Here is a 22,155-nt window from a genome sequence, read left to right as displayed (position 1 = left end):
TCTCCTATGAAGCTAGGTTTTACCTTACTTTTTCACCTTAAAATTATTTTTAACCTACTTTAACTGCATATAACCATCACGATAGAAACCTACTTTATAAACAGCTACAAATGTATATAAATTCTAATCCCTTTGTGAGCTGTTCAGATTGATGAGGTATAAAGTAATGGCTTCAGGGTGATTTTAATGTGAGTTTGGGGGTTATTTTAAAGTCCCCTGCGTTGACAAATGTAGAATTTGCAAAAATTGTTACTAGTCCATTTCAAGTTCTATTATGGTGAATTCATCATTTGAAAACAGTGACCCCTAGGCTTGGTAATTTATTGTCCATATATTTCATTGTATAGATTAGATCTCTAGTATCCATCTCCAAAAGTCTCTTGGCCTCTAGCAATAGAAAGACAGGTGGTTATGATTGTTCTTTAAAGTAATTTTAAGGAAACTGACTATGGAGTTAATACTTAGCCCACTATCAAGGTTAGCCACCCACTGGTGACTTCTCTCTTTTACCTGTTTGGCTTATTGTTTTCCAGTTACAGCTAGATTTGCAAGTGAAAATAGAGTGTTTGGAAGACAGTCTGTTAAAAATTAAAGACCTAGTGTTTTTCTGTCTTCATTTTATTAGAGCAACATTTCCACTGAGCAGTCAGTTTTACGGTTCTTTTTTTTTTTTCCCTGCAGTCCCCCTCCAGCCAGATCACTGGAACATAAGGAATCTGTGGCTCGCTCTCTCTCTCTTTTTTTTTTTAATAGTATAAAAATGCTAGTACTGTCATTTTTGGGTACTCTCATCCAGTGGTTCTCAAAGTGTGGTTCAGGACCAGCAGTATCAGCATCACCTGGGAATTTGCTAGAAATGCAGATTCTTGGACTCTACCCTAGACCTACCAAATCAGAATTTCTGGGGGTGGGGCCCAGCAGTCTGCGTTTTAACAGGCTCCTACCTGGACCCAGTTACAACCAAAGGCATTCTTTGCCTGAGGTTGTTATTGCTGGTGACAGGCACACAATGGTTGTGGGACCACTTTTCACGGTGTGATACTAACCAAATGGAAATGGAGCTCATGACCTTGGCATCATTCTTCTTGAACGTCATGCTCTTGTCACCTGAGGAGGTGCAAGAGGAGCATAGCTCTCTGCTCCAGACTAGTTCTATTTGTTTGTTTACTCAACATATATTTATTGAATGTGTACTTGGGGCTAGGCACTATTCTGGCCACAAGGAAACCATAGTGAACAAAACAGAGAAGCTTCCTGTCCCTCTGACACTCACACTCTATTAGAAGGAGTATACTGGGGGTGTATGGCCTACAAGCCAAACTTGGCCACTGCCTGTTTTGGTCAATAAAGTTATATTGGAGCACAGCCACATCTCCTCTTTCCCATATTGTCTAAGCTGCTTTGTGCTACAGTGGCAGGCTTGAGTAGTTGTGACAGAGAAAGCTGAACATATTTATTCTCTGCCTCTTGGAAGAAAAGGTTTGTGGATCCCTGAGAAAGACCATGAAAGAATGAATAAGTAACAGAGTGTTAGGAGGTGACAAGTGTTATGAGAACCCATACAACAGGTTAAGGGAATAGAGAACGGGGGCCTACTTTAGATACGGTGGTCAGGAAGGGCCTTTCTGAAGACAGAACTTTAAAAGAAAAAATTTGAATTAAGTGAAGGATGTGTAAAGGAGGGTACAGCAGGTACAGAGGCCTTGAGACTTGGAATGCTCTAGGAACAGCAGTGAGGCCACTGTGGATGGCGGACAGTGATCGAGGGGGAAGAGGTAGGAAATGGAGTTGGCATAGCCAGGCCAGACCCTGCATACCCTGTATGGTGGGCTGTGGTGAGGACTGTTGAATTATTAGTGCTTTGAGAAATACACTGTAGAAGCCCTTCTTTAGAGAGATCTTTCTGGCAAAGGCTGGAAACTAAATCCCTAATGAAGCACATTCCAGCATCTCTAAGAAGCATTTCTTTTTGAACTTTCCCCTATACTCTTCACTCTAGGGAGTCCACCAAGTAGGAGAATGGGAGGGAGTAGACTGCAGAGCTAAGAAAACATGAGCGAGTTGGAGAGAGGTAGATGGGACAATACTGAGGAGACCAGGGTTTCTAGAAAGGAGACTCCCATATGCCAGTAAGTCCTAACTTCCAGTTCAGTGCTACGGATCTGGTTTCTGTAAAAGATTACTAATATACTTCTTTGGCCTCTTCCCAGGGGTTGTTGTGGAGATGAAATGCCAGCACATGTAAGAATGTTTTCTAAGTTAGATAAAGTGCTGCACAAGTGTAAGGTGATGGTATTTTTATTATGGGAGATAAGATTGGAGCAAGGTAGATAGGGAAGGATTTTGATTGCCACACTAAGGTCAGTCTTTTCCTTTTTCCGTACAGGTTATGGGATGGAAGGGGGGTTGGGGTAGTGCATCAAAAGTTTTAAGCAGAGAAAGGGCATGATGAAGAGTGGCATGTTTTAGGAAGAGTAGTGGGGTCCGTGTGCAGAGTAGGTTGGTGCCTGGGGCAGGGACCAGTTAGAGACTCTGGCGGAATGAGCTTGAAGTTAAAAGGACCTGGATTAATCAGTGACAGTAGGAGCAAAAAGAAGAAATATGACTTGAGAGAAAGTCCTGTTGCAAGAGAGGAAGGACTAAAGTATAATTTCAGGACAACCGGCCAGGGTGCTGGGAGGATAGCAGGTTCTTTTGGTAGTTAAGGAAGATAGGAAGGGACAGGTGGGGAAAAAATAATTTGCAGCTTTTGACGTTCTGAATTTAAGGTGATGGTAGGCCATTAGGTAGAAATCAGGAGTTGAGAAATACTACACTGGGGCTCAGGAGAGAGAAATCTTGGTTAGAAGAAACAATTTTATAGCCCCCTACATTGACGTCTGGGGATTGGCTAGATTTCTAAGGAAGAAAGCATCTAGAGAAGGGAGGATCAGAGAGCAAAGGGAGAACCATGATTGTGATGTGACTTGGAAGCCACAGACCGTTCCTGACCACCCATCATGTGCAGTAGCACTTGTCATGCAAGTATTGACTTTACTCCTTTAGATATAGGCTGTTCTGAGTAGGGGTGAGAGGTGGAGTAGATGAGGAGGTGGGAAGGGGAGAAGCTAATGCTAACCAAACATCTGCTATAGAAATAGTAATATTTATTGAGAGCTTACTGTCCGAGGGGCACTGTGCTCAGCATTTCACGTGTACCAACTCATTTAGTTCTCACAACTGTCCTGTGAGGTGTATATTTATTATCCCAGTGTAATGGATGAGGAAGTTGAAGCACTGAGTTCAGTACCTTGCCCAGGGTCACACAGTCTGCGATGAAGCTGGAATTCAAACCCAGGTCTGGGTTCTCAACATTAAGCTGTACTCTGTACCAGGCACTTTATAGACTGGTTCCTACAGCAGGGATCACAATTAAAAGGCTTCGTAAAATTTCAAAACAACCCAGCAGATATGTTATCCTGCTTTACAAATTAGGGATTTGAGTCTAAGTAAGAGAGGTTAGCTTATTTGTCCTAGGTCACCCAGGTAGTAAGTGGTAAAGCCAGGACTTGAACTAAGTTCTGTCAAAAACGAAAGCCCATGATCATTTTATTTCATTCAGAGGTCAGTAAACTCTGTGTACAGAGCTAGATAGCAAGTACGGCTTTGCAGGCCACATGGTCTCGACTGCAGCTACTCCACTCTGCTGCGGTGTTTTGAAAGCAGCCCTAAGACTAAACATAAACAGATGAGCATGGCTATAATCCAATAAATCTTTATTTGTGGATACTGAATTTGAATTTCATATAATTTTCAGGCATCACTGAATATTCTTTTTAAAATTTTCTAAACATTTTTAAATGTAGAAACTGTTCTTAGCTTGTAGGTTGGACAAAACAGGTGGTAAGCCAGATTTGGCCCATGGGCAGTGGTTTGCTGACTCCTACTTTAATCCATTCATTTAATAAATATTACATTGAATACTTTCTCTATGCGGAGACATTGTGTTGGGCACTGGGGATGAAAAGCAGAGGGAGTTCCAGTTCCAGCCTTCTAAGATGAGACAGGTAATTATAATACAATGTAGTATGAGCTATAATAAATTTATACCTACAGGGTATAGTGAAGGAATAGATATGGGAGGCTTCTCAGTTTTATGGATGAATTCATGAATGCATCCCAAAAGGAGTTATGTATTTGAGCTGTATCTGATGTTGGGGAAGAGTATCCCATGGAAAGAGACATGGGCAGAAAGAATTTTGCTCTGAGGGGAGACCATAAGAAATTTAACAATATTGGAGCAGAAAGGGAGGGGCTGATGCCAGGAGATGAACCTTGTCAATAGGATAGGTTAATGGGAACGAGTTTTTAGGAAATTTTAAACCAGTATGACTTTTGTGTTCTAGAAAGAGATGCTCTGAAGGATGGGTTTGCGGGGGGTGGGGCGGGGAGACGGACAGGTAAGTTACCACAAGATAAGATAATTGCTATAGTGGGTGCAAATGAGAGACCTATCTGGTGAATGGTTAGGTGTGGGGATTTTGGAATAATGAAGAGTCTAGGAAAACTCGAGGTTTGGGCTTCATTAGTTGGGCAGTGCTATTCATCAAGATGCATATCTAGGACAAAGAAGTATGCTTTAAGGGTGAAGGTGGGAAGTAGGGAAAAGAAAAGTGACTTCCATTTTTAGCAGGTTGGGTTTGAGGTACCTGGGGGACATCCGGGTAGAGATGACCAGGGACAGTTGAACATGTGGGTCTGGAATTCAGGAGGAATAGGTCTGGGCTAAGATAAATCCATAGTGGTAGAGTTGATTGCTCAGTGATGGTGAGAACATACAGATTAAGAAGATTGGTAGACCAAATCATTCAGCCCTTGGGAACAGTTCACGTTCAAGGAGCAGGAGACTGGCTGAAGGGGATAGCCTGGAGAGCGGGAGAGCCAGGGGAGAGCATTGTCACTGAAACTTAGGAAGGTGATGTTCTGGAAGGAGGATGTGGTTAGTATTGCCGCAGAAAGGTCAAGAAGATAAGGAGTGAAGTGTTCTTTGGCTGGGACTGTTGCAGTGAGGAAGGTTGTGGAACTTAATGAGCACCTTCAAAGGTATAGGCTGGGGCCCAGATTGCAGTGTATTCAATCCTCAAGGAACATGAGAAACTGGAAACACTTCTTAAAGATTAAGCTGTGAAGGAAAGGAGAGATGTCTGTAGCTAAAAGGTAGATACTACAGACTGATAATAAAGACTGGGAAAAGTCATTCACTCAACAAATACTGTGCCAGGTACTGGTGTTGAAACTGGGGATAGAGTAATGAAAGATAAGAGGAAGTTCTCAGCGTAGAGCTTATGTTTTAATGGGGAGGTTGGATACAGAAAAGGAACACATAATTTAATTTTGGTTACTGATAAATATTCTGAAGAAGATAAAGCAGACTGGGGGATTAAGGATTGAATATGATGGGAGGTGAAGGAGTGGTCTGTGTGTTTTTTTAAAAAAGATTGGTCAAGAAAGCCTTTCAGAGGAGGGTGACCCATCTCAAGCAGAGACTTCAGGTATACAAGCCCTGGAGTTAGAATGAAGTAGGTTATGCGAGGAACAGGGTGGCTGGAGCTGACTAGGTGAGGAGGTGGGGATAGCCTGGGCCAGATTACATGGGGCTTTACGGGTGATGGTGGGGCATTGGGGTTTAATCCTTTGAATGTGGATCTAACAAGGACACGGGCAGGCCAGGTGGGTGAGAGGAGGGCCATTTACTGAGATGTGGAGGGGAGGAGCATTTGTGGAGGCTGGAGTCAGGAGTTCAGTTTCAGACATATTAGGTAAGAGATGTCTGTTAAATGTTCAAGTGGAGATGTGTGCTGAATCAGCTGGAGTTGGTTGAATGAGTGTGAACAGGTACAGGCTCAGCAATATCATTAGGTATCTTAAAGTCAAGACTTGGTGTGGTCCTGCTGCCTTTCTTTCCAGTTTATTGTGGCTTGAGTCCCTGAACCTTCTAGTAGGTAAGTGTCTGTTTGGGGGGCCTGTGAACCTGTTTTTTTCCCCCAAAGTAGCTAGAGAGAGGGAGCATAGAGGTCACAAGCCCGGTGTGTCTCCTGTGCCAGTGTTGCAGTGATACAGGTCCAGGCCAGGAGAGCTCAGTGTGGGACTTAGGCCCGTTTGGCAGCTGGATAATGAATTAGTTTATTTGAATCCTTTTCTCTCCAATAAAATCAAGAGAAGATAGAATAATAGACCTTTTGGTCCAGAAGGAAATCAACCTTTCTTTTTCCCAAATAAAATTGCAGTCTGGAAAGGCTGAGTCACACTACTCGAGAGCACAGTGAGGGCTAGGATTCAGATCCTGACTCTTATTCCAGGCTCACTTTGTACTATATATGCTGCTGGGATGAAGTTACCCAAAACTGTAGGCTCAGGGAGAGTTATTAGTTTATAGATACTCTGAGCCTAGATTTCTTCAGTGGATAAAATTTTCTGTTCACTCAAGGTTTTTTTTTCCTGAGTTGCTGACTAGTAAATTTATCAGTGGGACTTTGGAGCCAGACCACCAGGGTTCAGACCCCAGCCTGGTCACTTACTTTACAAACTGTGACCTTGGGTAAGTTGTTCACCTCTGTGTGTATCATTTCATGAGGTGGGCATAATGCTGGGGTGGTTATATTTGATGGTTATTATATATATAATGTTTAGAATAGTGCCTGGCATATGGTAAGCACTCATTGTCTGAGCCATCATCATCATTTTCATCTTGGACGTACAAAACAGTTGTCTACCATACTTCTCAGTTCCGTGCCTGGAATTTGAGTGTTAACGTTATGCAAAGTATATAAGAGAAGATATAGGAAGGTAGGGTAAGATAAGGTATATAAGGTAAGATATAGTCTCTACCTTTGAGGAATTTGCATTATAATGGAGGGAGAAGTTTTAAAAGGCTTACCTATTTGTTATAGGACAGTGAAAGCCATGAATAATCTCTTACTTTCCTAACATTCTGTGAATCTGAGTGTTCAGATGAAGGCAAAGGGACTAAGGAGAAAGAGGTTTGAGCAGGTTTTGTGGATAAGGGACTTGCCTGGGTAGAGGAGAAGCAGACATTCCAGACCAATGGGGTGGGCAGAAATGAGTATGTAATAAGAAGGCCAAGGTAGGAAAACACAATTTGTGAGAATTTGTGAACAGCTAAGAGAACAGTTTTGCTAGGGAAAAGGCCCATGAAAAATAGTAGTGATTAGGATATATCGAGGATATATCAAAACCAAGCATACCAGACTTACCTCTTTTGATTGGGCTTCTAAATTGGTATATCAAAGTATCGCCATAGACAGTATCTTTCATTAAGGTGTATAAAAGACTGTCATTGTCCTCGTGGACAGGATATTAGCTATATTAGATGATGATGTCAGAGGAGTGCATCACTGATTGAGTAGCTCAGAGTGTTGATCCGTAGATTAGTGGCGACCTAGAGTAAAGAGAGGACTAAGGAGGTGATTCTGTACCTCTTTTTTTCTGTTCTAAGATTTTTTTTTAATTGACTGAGATTAACACATTGGTAATATATTCCCCTGTTCTCTTAACCAGGTTCATCACATCAGCATTTTGCCATTTTTAAATCAATTTCCTACCCCCTTCCTTTTGGGGGGTTTGAACATTTTTAAAGCAAATCCGAGACCTGTGTATTATTTTACCCACAAATATTTCAGTATTTATCCCCAGTTGATAGGGATGCACACACACGTGCACACACACACGTGCCACAGTATCATTATCACACCTCACAAAATTAACAGCAATTCTTTAGTATTATATAATACCCAGTTCATCTTCAGTTTTCCCAGTAGTCTCAGAAACGTCTTTTTAAAGTTAGTTTGTTAAAATCAGGATCCAAAGAAGGTCCACATAATTACATTTGGTTGTTATGTCCTTTAAAATCTCTATAACAGCCCCCCACCCTTAAAAATGCTCTTTAGTTTTTGAAGAAACCAAATCACTTCTTTGGTATTTCTAACATTCTGGTTTGCATTTTTATGATGTCGTTTTATCATATTCTTTCATTCTCTGTATTTCTTTTAAGCGGTAATCAGTTCTAGAGGGTTGATTCAGATGTTTGTTTCATAGAATATTTTATAGGTGCTGAATATTTCATAATACTTATTATATCACATTAAGAGGCCCATAATGACTGGTTGTCTTAGTGGATTCAAATGTCAGCTGTCCCTCCATTGGCAGTTACTGATGTAAGCTGCCTGGATCTGTTGTTTCATAGTGATTGCAAGATGTTGATTTTTCCATTTTTGTTTTTCCTATGTTTATTTTATTCATTGGAATTTTTCTATAAAGAACTCTGATTCACGTACTTTAAAGAAGTCACTGTAATGCTCTCATAAAGGATAAATAAAATGAAATAGTGCCTTTCAGGATGTAAATGCTCAGGCGTAATTAAATTAGAGGAAATAATGAAGAGGTTAGATACTTGTACCTATGTAAGACTCACTGTGGGTCCGATAGCTTCAAATGCAAATCCATACAGACATGTTGTGTTGGCAATTCACCTTCAACAATGTTGCCATCAGTGCTGTTTCTGTTGAACAACTCTTGGTGTCAAGTTTTAAACAATTTACCCAAACAGTTACTGATGATTACAGTGTGTGTTTAAATCTTACAAAAGATACTTAGTATCTATACGTAAAATTCAGTTAGCTTCCAAGTTCAAATAATTATAAACAGGATTTTCCTGTTTGGACCTTTGAAAGATATGTGAAAGGTAGAACAGCAGTTCTTCATTGTGTCATATTGTCCATCACATTGCAGGTTACTTAAATCCCTGGCACTGACCTCCCAAATGCCAAGATGACACCCAAATTTCAAAATGCCCTTCCGGAAGTAATACCACACTCTTTAAAAACCACTAGTCAGGGCTTCTCTGGTGGCGCAGTGGTTGAGAGTCCGCCTGCCGATGCAGGGGACACGGGTTTGTGCCCCAGTCCGGGAAGATCCCCCATGCCACGGAGCGGCTAGGCCCATGAGCCATGGCCACTGAGCCTGCGCGTCCGGAGCCTGTGCTCCGCAACAGGAGAGGCCACAACAGTGAGAGGCCCGCGTACCGCAAAAAAAAAAAAAAAAAAAAAAAAAAAAAACCACTAGTCAAGTGCAAATATTATTAAGACAGGAAATCAAATAACCACTATAAATAAACATTTGAAAATAGGAGATAAAAACCACCTCTCGGGCTTCCCTGGTGGCGCAGTGGTTAAGAATCCGCCTACCAGTGCAGGGGACACGGGTTCGAGCCCTGGTCCGAGAAGATCCCACATGCTGCGGAGCAACTAAGCCCATGCGCCACAACTACTGAGCCTGCGCTGTAGAGCCCGTGAGCCACAACTGCTGTGCCCACGTGCCACAACTACTGAAGCCCACACGCCTAGAGCCCATGCTCCGCAACAAGAGAAGCCACCGTCATGAGGAGCCCGCGTACTGCAATGAAGAGTAGCCCCCGCTCACCACAGCTAGAGAAAGCCCACATGCAGCAATGGAGACCCAACACAGCCAAAATTAAATAAATAAATTTAAAACAAAACAAAAAAACCCAAACCACCTCTCTTTTTTGCTAATATCACTTTATGCCTAGAAAACGTGAAACTTTTAAAATTATTACAATTATTGAGATAATTTAGTAAGCGATTGGTGTATATACCTAGAGGTGAGAATTGCTAGGTCATAGCGTAAGTGAGCAACTTAATTTTCATTTAAAAATTGTTCTTGCACTCACTTATTTTCCACCTCGTAGAATTGCTTGTTTCTTCCTGATTGTTACCAGTCTTAAGGATATTAAACCTTTTTTATATTATAGGACTTTTTTCTGAATCGTATTTGCCTTGTATATGCTTTGGCTCCCCCAAAGACTTTTCACTTTCATTATAGACCTATCTCTGTCTTTTCTCTATGCCTTCTGGGTTTCATCCTGCCTTAAAAGCCTACTTTTTTGCCCTTTGCCATGCCCACAGTTTTTTTGTTTATTTATTTGTTTTTTAAGATAGAAAGGATAAAAAGAAATTGAGGGAGTGACTTGAAGGCATCCATATGGGGAGTAGGGAAGGTGAAAGCACCTGCTTTAGAGAGACAGGGAGGACCTGGAGGTGGGAGGTAGATCCCAGAGTAGACTGAGAGCCCAGGAGGTGAGGGACGTTTGTGAAGCAGGCAGCGAGTGTGAGGGACCTTGTAGGACAATTGTTGGCCACCGATCTGTTCAGTAACTGGGGGGCCACAAATTTATTTGACCTTGACTTCTAGCAAGAAATACATTTTTACAACACCCAGAAAAACGCACACAATGGAAACAAAAGTTTCATGAAATGGTCCCGTTTGCAGTGTACTCTGATAATTTTCAGTTGTTTTCAAGAAATTCTGATTAAGATCCACTAAATTAATGATTCTCAACCCAGTCAGACCTAGTGCCTCATTTATTCTTATAACAAATATTTTAAGGCTGTTGATTATCCTGAAATAAAGTTAGTAGATAGGTCATCAGCTACCTTAGATGTTACAGTGAAGTAGTTGACGGCCTGTACCTGCTTACAGTAAATACCTTCGGATTTAATGTAAAATAGATAGCTAGTGGGAAGCAGCCGCATTGCACAGGGAGATCAGCTCGGTGCTTTGTGACCACCTAGAGGGGTGGGATGGGGAGGGTGGGAGGGAGGGAGACGCAAGAGGGAAGAGATATGGGAACATATGTATATGTATAATTGATTCACTTTGTTATAAAGCAGAAAGTAACACATCATTGTAAAGCAATTATACTCCAATAAAGATGTTAAAAAAAAAAGAAATAGGCTCAGAAGACATACCGTATAAAAATTATAGGAAAATGAAAGAGCTGAGATATATGTAGATACTAAAATAAAAACTGTTAGAATAAATAAAAACAATATAAGAGGAAGAGGGAAATTTTTAAAAATGGAAAATATGATGAGAGGGAAGTAATTTTACTTGATGTGAGGATAACATAAGAAATTAGACTGTCAACATGGAGAAGTAAAAGTAGTATCACATACTCACCAGTGAGTTTGACCTTATTTATACCTGTGATGTCAAAATAATTCCCTGTGAAATGACCTGGCATGAGACAAGGAAGTGATAAAGTCTCACAGAAAACCTGGAAGAAGCCCTCATTAGCAACCTGCTTTCAGACTCTAGTACTTAACTACCCTGCAGGGCATATCCTTTGATGGGCAGCGGGGTGTAGAGGATGGATTAGAAAAAGAAACAGTTAACAGCCATGTGGTAAACTTGGAGAGACATTCTCAGAGTAAAAAAAGAAAGAGAAGCAGCCCCAAAATAAATAAGTTTAATATTTAGTTTTCACAACATAGATTTCTAATATCGGATAACATAGGATGATCTTGATGTGAAATTTTTTTAATGTTAATAACGTTTAGAAAGAACCCTCTGTTTCATAAATCCTTACTAACTTAGTGTTTAGAAATAAATCTATTCAGAGACGTCTCTGTTACATACTATTTGAAAGTTACGGCTATAAAAGCAGTCTGATGGAGGTATGCTGTACTGGAAACTCAGCTACTACAAACAGCTTGTCATCAGATTTTCTGAAATGCTAAACAGTCTTGGTCCTAAATGAAGCAAAACAGTCTTTTCTTAACTTATAGGATAGTGTCACACCTGGAAAATAAGTTTACTAAAGCGTCAAGAAATAGTTTGTGTTTATGGGGAAGATGGAGTTTGGTAGTATGCTCAATTTTAAAGTTTTTTGTTTTAATTTCCTACTTGAATGTCTGGTGGGAGATTTGGAAAATCTTGTTGGGATACTGGGCAATTCTTTATTGCATTTCCAGACTCCTAGCATCTTTGGTGCCTTTCCCCCAATAAATGCCAGTAGGACCCCAATCATTGTGGTGACCAAAAAATAACCCCCATAGGCTCCCTGGGGATGGTACCTCCCAGGTGAAAGCTTCTGTGATTAAACTGATTTTACTGGGTCCTGAGCTACAGTTTGCAAAAACACTTAGGGAAGCCTCTGGGTCCTCCTGAAAACTAGTAGAAGAATGACTTGCAACATTATTGCAAATGTAAGATGGTTATTTCCCTAGTGTTGATAGGTCACTTCAGTTTGCTTTTGTTCTTTACATTCTGGCTTTCATACTCCAAGACAGATATTGATGGTCTTAATAAACTCATTTGACCTCCAATTTAGATGGTCTCATTGTCCAGTGAAATGCTCAGAAATTCTTTCAAAGGCATGTATCAGTTTGTCTAATCTCTAAACACAGCCCATGCATTGACAGAGCACTCACTACACTGTTTTTGAGTGTCATTCATTGAACCATCTGCCTCCTTGTTTCTTGGTTTTTTCGGGTTTTTTTTTTTAATAAACTTTTTATTTTGTAGTAATTTTAGATTTACAGAAAAGTTGCAAAGATGGTAAATAGACTTCCCACGTACCCCTCACCCAGTTTCCGCAAATGTTAACATGTTAACTTGACAAGTTTGTCATAACTAAGAAACCAACATTGGTGTACTGTTACTCACTAAACTATAGACTTACTCAGATTTTTACCAGTTTTTCCCCTTATATCCCCTTCCTGTTGCAGGATGCAGTTCAAGATTCCATGTTGCATTTAGTGCTTCCTGGTTTGGACTTGAGTAGCTGCGCGGAGAGCAGTGCGTTCTTTCTCTGTACTGGGTCTGTGTGGAGCCGGCACATTTTCTCCACACTGCATGCTCTCTGTTCTTCTCATTTTGTCTCTTAGTAATTTCTCTTGACTGAGTTTCTAGATCTTTTGCCATTCTGTCAGTATGTTGTATTTGTTTCTCATTTTAAAACAAGACATCCAGAACTGAGGGCAGTTCTTCATGTATAGTCTGACGAGAGCAAAATGTTGCGGAAATATTACAGTTGTCTATCCCACATGACTGTTAATGTAGCCTAAGCTTGTTTGTTTATTTCCTGGCTTTTGTAAGCAACTGCATCCCATATTGGGCTAATACTGAAGCTGAAGTTCTGCTTAGTTAATTCACCCAGAGTTTTTTTGTTTTGTTTGCTTGCTTGTTTTAATCACATGAATTGCTCTTTAATCCAACAGCAAGACATTATGTGAACCCCTTTAAAAATTCATCTCGTTTGTTTTGGCACACCCATTTGCCTCTTTGAATTTCTGTCCTGTCCTCCAGTGTTTTAACTGTTTCTTTTATGCAAAGCTTATAAGTATGCTTTCTGTCATTTTCTAAGACACTAATAAAAATATCGTATAGAACAGGGTCAAATACAGGACCTTACCATGGCACAAGAGGGCAAGTGAAAAGAAGCTGTATAGCAAGTATGTAACTGTATGAGGAAGCTAAAAAATGTTGTCAGCATAGGCTGAAGGCCGTGATTCAGTCTTATATGCTGACTGGGGTGGCGCCTAAACTAGAACTCTTGCAGAATGAGAGCAAATGAATTTTTTGGAGGACTGGTAGGTGGAGGGTCGGTTTTACCTAAGAATGGAGCCGGCTCCTATTCCTAAGACTGTCAGCTTATGCTTCATTTGACTGGATGTGCCTGAAACTTCTACTTTAAGAGTTCATGAGCCTTTCTTGAATTAGGCCTTTTTATGAATGGCATTGAAAATTTTGGAGGACTTTAGACACACTTTTTTTTACTATCAAGGATTTTTTTTTTTAATATTTATTTATTTATTTTTGGCTGCATTGGGTCTTTGTTGCTACGCACGGACTTTTTCTAGTTGCAGCGAGTGGGGGCTACTCTTCATTACGGTGCGCGGACTTCTCGTTGCGGTGGCTTCTCTTGTTGCGGAGCATGGGCTCTAGGCACGCAGGCTTCAGTAGTTGTGGCACGTGGGCTTCAGTAGTTGTGGCTCGCAGGCTTTAGAACGCAGGCTCAGTAGTTGTGGCGCGTGGGCTTAGTTGCTCCATGGCATGTGGGATCTTCCCGGCCCAGGGCTCGAACCCGTGTCCCCTGCATCAGCAGGCGGATTCTTAGCCACTGTGCCACCAGGGAAGTCCCTCAAGCATGTATTTGAATGATACTTCCTTTTCAGTAGTGCCTGTTCATGTATCATTTCCCATTTTTCTTTTTTGTTTTTCCTGTTGGTCTTTTCTTAATCTTTAAGAGCCCATTGTTTGTTGTATTTGTTGCAAATATTTCTCTCCATCTGTTGTAATTGACTTATTTTGTGGCTCTTTTGTCAATATTAAAGTTTTATACATACCTATTATCAAATTTACATTGTGCTTCCTTGCCTCCTTGATGGTTTCAGGTTCCCTGTATTGCTTAGAAACTTCTCACACACTAAGAGGTAAAATAAAGAGATCCTCTTGTAGTTTCTTTTAAGAAGTTCATAGCTTTTTTAAAAAATCTAAACGTACTTGCCATTTTTAAGATATATGCCAACCAGTCATTCCTTTTCGTTGAGAATGGAATTTTTATGCATGTATGAAAAATGTGTCATGCATTCAGAAATGTGCAAGATGTCTACATTCAGTAAAAAGATAAGACAAAGGACATTGTATCCATCTGTATTAAAACATAGGCTGTCTCCCAGACATGTCCATAACCACTATCTGGACCTCTGTCTTGATCATCCTCTTGCCTTTCTCTATAGTTTTTTTTTTTTTTTTTTTTTTTTTTGCGGTATGCGGGCCTCTCACCAATGCGGCCTCTCCCGCCGCGGAGCACAGGCTCCAGACGCGCAGGCCCAGCGGCCATGGCTCACGGGCCCAGCCGCTCCGCGGCATGTGGGATCTTCCCGGACCGGGGCACGAACCCGTATCCCCTGCATCGGCAGGCAGACTCTCAACCACTGCGCCACCAGGGAAGCCCTCTCTATAGTTTTATCCCCAGTAAATCTCTTCCTATCTAAGCAGCGTATTGTTTAGTTATAAATGGCTGAGTGACAAGCTCAGAGCTCTCTGTGTGAGGAAAGGGCAGTTTGCACCATTGGACACAAGCTCCTAGGAGAGGAGAAGCTGAACAAAGTCTGTCTTCAGCCTCCCTGGGAGTTTCCCAGAGACCCTTTGCAGAAGTCACTGGGTGAGGTCACGAGTGGACCTTGAAAGATCAGGGCCACCACAGAGCGGGGGATTTGGCTGGGCCTTCGTTTGGACCAGGGTGGATCTCCAGCCGAGATGTGGTCAGAGGACAGCCGCTCGCATCCCCCGCTCTCAGGAGCAGGTCAGAGCAGAACACCTGTGGGGTGAAGCTGAACTCCCTCCTGGAGTGGAGAACAGGAACTTACTTCATCAGCCAAGTCCAAATGAGCAGCTGGGCCTGGGCCACACTCCCTGAGCATCATTCTGTCCTCAGGTCAAAAGGAAAAAAGTATATAATTTTGTGTGTGTGTGTGTAGTTGATTCTTGTTGTTCTTGGTAGCTGTGTTCTATAAAGTTGCCGTGAACACTGAAGTAGCAAATACTCAACCAATGCTCCAGTAGAAATACAGGGCTACGTTCCTGTGAGCCTCTGATCACACTTTCATCAACAGATCAATACATAACCTTGTTCTCTGTGTGTTTCTGTTGAAAGACATCTTACTTAATATACAGTTGATTCATAAACATAGAAGTCATAGCTAACAGCACTATAATTCGTGACTGGACAGAGTTTATCTAACACATATTTTCTCAGCCTTGTGCTTAGGAACACTAGACAGCACTTCAGCACTACACTAGGGGCCACTTTAAACAGTGAGATCACCTACAGACAATACAGAAAGTTGAAAAACGTGACAGTACATAGACCATGAAAAGGATGCTTGTTTACAGGATGAACTGAAACAAGAAGGCAGAGCGGCCACTTGTTTGAGCTCAGCTAGGAATGTGCACATTGCTAACTCAGATGTGCATGAGTGACTTTGAAAGCACTGCAGGTGTGCTATGTCAGTAGGCATGTGTATGTGTGTGTGTGTATACACACACATACACATACATACACACACATGTACACACACACACACGTACACATACATACACACACACACACAAAAACAGGGAAAGTTAATCCAAGATGTTAGACGCCAGGATAGTAACTTGGGGTAGTTACTACTAGAAGGGGCGTAAGGGAGACTTTTGTTCTGTTAACTTGATCTGGGTGTTAGTTACGCAGGATGTGTTCACTTCGTGAAAACCAAGCTGCGTATTTATGATTTGTGTATTTTTCTAAATGGTGTTCCACTTCAGTAAATAGTGTAAAACAAACAATACTGTGGCCTCAGGATCTGGGCGGTGGCTACTCATTGTGCACGGCTCTTGAGTGTCACTGCTCTGTTGTGGACAAGTTGTTCTCAGCTACTGCATGGCTGTCATTCTGGGGGTTCCCACTTCACCATCTTCCTGCTGATTTTAGTTGCTTCTCTCTTCTGTTTCCTAGATTCGATCTCCCCATTATTTCCTCTTCTCACTCTTCTGTAGTTTCTGGAGAAAGGGTGCACTGGGAATAATTTTGTAAGAACTTAACAAATATGAAAATATTGTTAATACTACCCTCATCCATGAATGATAACTTTGCAAAGTATATAATTTTAATTTGGAAGTTCTTTCCTTTAGAACTTTGATGACATTAGTGTATTACCTTTTGGAGTCCAGTGTTCCTATTGAACATATCAAATTCTTGATCTTTGTGTGTGACCTCTATTTCCTTCCTCCCCTATTCCCTCTCCTGGAAGCTAGTAGAATCTCCCTTAAGCCTGCTCTTTCGAAATGTGGTTACTTGCTTTTCTTTTATCCATTTTGTTCGGTACTGTATGGGTCTTTTCAGTCTGTCAATTATATCCTCTTTTCTGGCAAGTTTTCTTGAATTATTCTGTTGATTATTTTCCTCTCCTCCATTTTCTCGCTTTCAGGGTAAAGTTTTAAGAACTCTTAGGATTTACTCTCTCAACAACTTTCATATATAACACACAGCAGTGTTAATTATCTTTGTCATGTTGTGCATTTCATCCCTAGTACTTATTTATCTTATAACTGGAAGTTTGTACCTTTTGACTGCCTTCATTCAGTTCCCCTTTCCCCCACCCCCTGCCTCTGGTAACCACAAATCTGATCTCTTTTTTTCTATGAGTTTGTTTGTTTTTGAAGTATAATTGACCTACAATACTGTGTTAGTTCCTGTTACACAACATAGTGACTCAATATTTCAGTACATTTCAAAATGATCACTACAGTAAGTCTAGGTACTATCTGTCGCCATGCAAGGATATTACGTAGCTATTCACTATATTCCCCACACTGTTCATTTCGTACCTGTGACTTGTTTATTTTGCAACTGGAAGCTTGTACTTCCTGATCTCCCTCACCTATTTCTTTCCTTTCCCTACCCCCTCCCCTCTGGAAACCACCTATTTGTTCTCTGCATCCGTAGCTCTGTTTCTGTTTTGTTATGTTTGTTCATTTGTTTTTTAGATTCCACATATAAGTGAAATAATACAGTGTTTGTCTGACTTATTTCACTTAGCATAATACCCTCTAGGTTCATCCATTTGTCACACATGGCAAGATTTCGTTCTTTTTTTATGGCTGGGTAATATTCCATATTATACATATGTATATATACGTATGTATGTATACATACACACACACACCCACATCTTCTTTACCTATTCATCCATTGATGAGCACTTAGGTTGCTTCCATATCCAGCCCATTGTAAATAATGCTATAGTGAACAACCTAGGGGTATATATATCTTTCCTAATTAGTGTTTTTATTTTGTTCAGATAAATACCCAGGAGTGGAATTGCTGAATTGTATGGTAGTTCTATTTTTAATTTTTTGAGGAGTCGCCATAATGTTTTCCATCTCCCTGATGATTAGTGATGACGGGTGTTTTCTTCATGTGCCTGTTGGCCATCTGTATATCTTCTTTGGGAAAATATCTATTCAGGTTTTAATCGGGTTTTTGTTTTGTTTTTAATGTTGAGCTGTGTGAGGTTTTGGTATGTTTTGGATATTAACCCTTTATCGGATATATTGTTTACAGATATCGTCTCCCATTCACTTGGCAGCTTTTTCGCTTTATTGATAGCTTCCTTTGTTGTGCAGAAGCTTTTTAGTTTGGTGTAGTCCCATTTGTTTATTTTTGCATTTGTTTTGCCTGCTTCAAGAGACATATTCAAAGAAATGCTATTAAGACCAATGTCAAAGAGCTTACTGTCTATGTTTATTTTAGAAGTTTTATAGCTTCAGGTCTTAACATTTAAGTTGTTTTTTTTTTTCCTTTGGTTGCGCTGGGTCTTAGTTGTGGCAGGTGGGCTCCTTAGTTGCGACTCACGGGCTCTTAGTTGTGGCTCACCTGCTCCTAAGTTGCGTCATGTGTGCTCCTTAGTTGCGGCACGTGTCCTCCTTAGTTGCAGCCGGTGGGCTCCTTAGTTGCGGCTCACCAGCTCCTTAGTTGTGGCATGCGAACTCTTAGTTGTGGCATGCATGTGAGATGTAGTTCCCTGACCAGGGCTCGAACCCGCATCCCCTGCATTGGAAGGCAGATTCTTAACCACTGCACCAGATGGGAAGTCCCACATTTAAGTCTTTAATCCATTTTGAATTTATTTTTGTGTGTTGCTAGAGAGTAGTCAGTTTAATTCTTTTACATGTAACTATCCAATTTTCCCAACACCATTTATTGAAGAGGCTGTCTTTTCCCCATTGTATAGTCTTGCCTTTGTCATAGATTAATTGCCCATATAAGTGTGGGTTCATTTCTGGGCTCCCTGTTCTGGTTCCTTGATCTATGTGTCTGTTTTTGTGCCAGTACCATACTGTTTTGATTACTTTGTAGTATAGTCTTGATGTCAGGGTGCATGATTCCTCTGGCCTTGTTCTTCTTTCTCAGATTGTTTTGGCTATGCAGGGTAGTTTGTGTTTCCATACAAATTTTAGAGTTATTTGCTTTAGGTCTGTGGAAAATGCCAATCGTATTTTGATAGGGAATTCATTGAATCTGTAGATTGCCTTAGGTAATGTGGTCATTTTAACAATATTAACTCTTCCAATCCATAAACGTAGTATACCTTTCCATCTGTTTGTGGTGTCTTGAATTTCTTCCATCAGTGTCTTACAGTTTTCTGAGTACAGGTCTTTAACCTCTTTAGTTAGGCTGATTCCTAGGTATTTTATTCTTTTTGATAGGATTTTAAGTGGTATTGTTTTCTTAATTTCTCTTTCTGATAGTTGTTAGTGTATAGAATATGCCACAGATTTCTGTATATTAAGTTTGTGTCCTGCAACTTTACAAATTCATTGATGAGTTCTGGTAGTTTTTTGGTGGTGTCTTTAGGATTTTTTATGTATAGTATCATGTCATCTGCAAACACTGACAGTTTTACTTCTTCCTTTCCAATTTAGAATCCTTTTATTTCTTGTCTGATTGCTGTGGCTAGACTTCCAATGCTATATTGAATAGAAGTGGTGACAGTGGGCATCCTTCTCTTGTTCCTGATCTTAGAGGAAATGCTTTCAGCTTTTCACCATTGAGTATCATGCATATGTGACCTTTATTATGTTGATGTTTGTTCCTTATATACCCACTTCGTTGAGAGTTCTTTTTTTTAATCATAAATGGATGGTGAGTTTTGTCAAAAGCTTTTTCTGTATCTGTTGAGATGATCATATGATTTTTATTTTTCAGTTTGTTAATGTGTATCACATTGATTGATTTGTGGATATTGAACCATCCTTGCATCCCTGGGATAAGTCCCAGTTGATCATGGTGTATGATCCTTTTAATGTATTATTGAATTAGATTGCTAATGTTTTGTTGAGGATTTTTATATCTGTGTTCATCAATGATATTGGTCTGTAATTTCCATTTTTTGTGTGATATCTTTGTCTGGTTTTGGCATCAGGATGATGCTAGGCTTGTAGAATGAGTTTGGAAGTGTTTCTTCCTCTGCAATTTTTTTGAATAGTTTGAGGATAGGTGTTAATGTTTGGTAGAATTCACCTATGAAGCTGTCTGGTCCTGGACTTTTGTTTGTTGAGAATTTTTTGATTACTGATTCAATTTCATTACTGGTAAATTGGTCTGTTCATATTTTCTATTTCTTCCTGATTCAGTCTTTGCAGATTATACATTTCTAGGAATTTGTCCATTTATTCTAGCTTGTCCATTTTATTGGTATATAATTGTTTGTAGTAATTCCTTATGATCCTTTGTATTTCTGTGGTGTCAGTTGTAACTTCTCCTTTTTCATTTGTGATTTTATCGATTTAGGCCCTCTCTCTTTTTTCCTTGATGAGTCTGGCTAAAGGTTTATCAATTTTGTTTATCTTTTCAAAAAAGTAGCTCTTAGTTTCATTGATCTTTTCTATTGTATTTTTAGTCTCTATTTCATTTATTTCTGCTCTCATCTTTATGATGTCTTTTCTTCTACTAATTTTGGGTTTTGTTTGTTCTTCTTTTTCTAGTTCCTTTATGTGTAAGGTCACTTTCAGGATATTGAAACGTCTAGATTTGGGTTCCAGTTTTCTTCTCTTTAACGTTCTATTCTCTCTCTTTCCCCCCTGCACCTTCTCCTTCTGGAAATAATTTAGTTAAGATGTAACTCAGACTCTTCTCTTTTCAGTAATACTTGCATATTATTCTGTTGTCAACAGTGCCTTGAGTTCCCTAGGTCAGAGGCCCTCTGTTTTACCTTCTTTAATGAATAAACTTCCCATTTCCACTTGGAGTAGAGTATGTTGGAAAGGCAACTTACAAATTTAGCTTCTGGAAGAGCTTTTACATCTTTCATCTTTAAATGATTTTCCACTCTAATCCAAGTTCCAGCAATACCTGATGCTGCCAGTCCTAGACATTTTGTTGAATGTGTACTGTAAATTGGGTGGTTTTTTTGCTTCCCCCTTTACCCATACAAGGATTCAGCTAACTCCATTACCACTCATCCATCTGCTTCCCAGCTTCCAAAATTTTGTTGCTATTATTTGTTTGTGTTCTCCCTATTCTTATGAAATTGTCTTTTTTAAATTCCAATACTAGATTTTAAGATTTTCAGAAAAGAACAAAATTAGGTCTTACCTTATTATCTGTTCTAGACCTTATCATCACAGAATTATGGTTCAGTCTTAAATGCCACTGTCCAGTGCACTGTTGTCCAATGCAGTAGCCACTAGCCATGTGAGCCCTTGAAGTGCAGCCGTGCAATTCAGTGTGGAACTGAATTTTTAATTTTATTTGTTTTTGTTTGTTTGTTTGTTTCTGGCTGTGTTGTGCAGCTTGCAGGATCTTAGTTCCCCGACCAAGGATCGAATCCTTGCTCCCTGCAGTGGAAGTGTGGAACCCTAACCACTGGACCACCAGGGAATTCCCTTTATTTTATTTTAATAAATTACATTTAAATAATCACATGCGGCTAGTGGCTGCCATACTGGACAGTGCAGTTCCAGTGCTGGTGAACTAGGAGTTGGAATGTAAATTCTAGTCAGCATATCTACTACGTGGAAGTTTTTTTCCTGTTTCCTTCTCCTTAATTTATTTATTTCTTCATTCATATCAGCGTGGACACGTGGATTTCTGTATTATTCAGTGGGCATTATTTTTTTATTATTGATTTTGATGCTCAAATTATCCCAGATTTGGACAGTGGAAACCCCATTCAGGTTTTTTGTGTCCTTTTGACATGTACCCTCTTTCTGGATCATTCATTCTAGACCTTAGACATTACAGGCTCCTCACGTACTCACCCTGTCCTAACCTCTGGAATCATCCATTTCTCCAAGGAGCTCTGGTTCCTCTTAGTGGAGGATAATGGAAACCAAGATCTGGTTGCTTGGTGGGCTCATTGCTGCTGGACCAGCACTGCTTCTAGGCTCTGTAAGCTGACAAGGGATTTTTTAAGACTGATGGCTTTGGACAGCACGGATAAAGAGATATTTCTATCATTGCAAAAAGGGGAAAGATGGGGTTACTAGAATTTAGGAGTTCAGAGACTCCTACTTCCCCAGGCCCATCTCTACACAGCTGGTGCTTGGCCTTTGAGTGGATTCAGCTGGTTGGTGATGAGAATGCCAGAAGAGCTTGGTGCTAGAACCCCTCTGCTGCTGGAGGGGTGCTTTCTTTCTCCCTCTTTAACCTCCCATTGGCAGAACGTGAACCAGAAGCCAGCTGCCAAGGGAGTATGAATAACTTGAGCTTGCAAACCCTAGACCATTGTTTCTCAGCCTCAGCACCAC

General features: G+C 40.4%; 1 protein-coding gene across 1 annotated transcript in view; it reads left to right on the top strand.

Moving 5' to 3' along the window:
- The first annotated feature begins 1,747 nt into the window (after positions 1-1,747).
- The window catches only part of KCMF1 (potassium channel modulatory factor 1), a 64,065-nt gene continuing 43,657 nt past the window's right edge, over positions 1,748-22,155 (top strand). Inside the window, exons 1-2 of the mRNA XM_065890792.1 lie at positions 1,748-1,775; positions 4,386-4,439. Coding sequence (XP_065746864.1) covers positions 1,748-1,775; positions 4,386-4,439 — 82 coding nt within the window. The remainder of the gene's footprint in view (positions 1,776-4,385; positions 4,440-22,155) is intronic.

Source organism: Phocoena phocoena, chromosome 14, assembly GCF_963924675.1.
Source record: "Phocoena phocoena chromosome 14, mPhoPho1.1, whole genome shotgun sequence".
Classification (NCBI taxonomy): Eukaryota; Metazoa; Chordata; class Mammalia; order Artiodactyla; family Phocoenidae; genus Phocoena; species Phocoena phocoena.
Note: the sequence above shows the minus strand (reverse complement) of the source record. Positions and strands in the feature narration are given on the sequence as shown.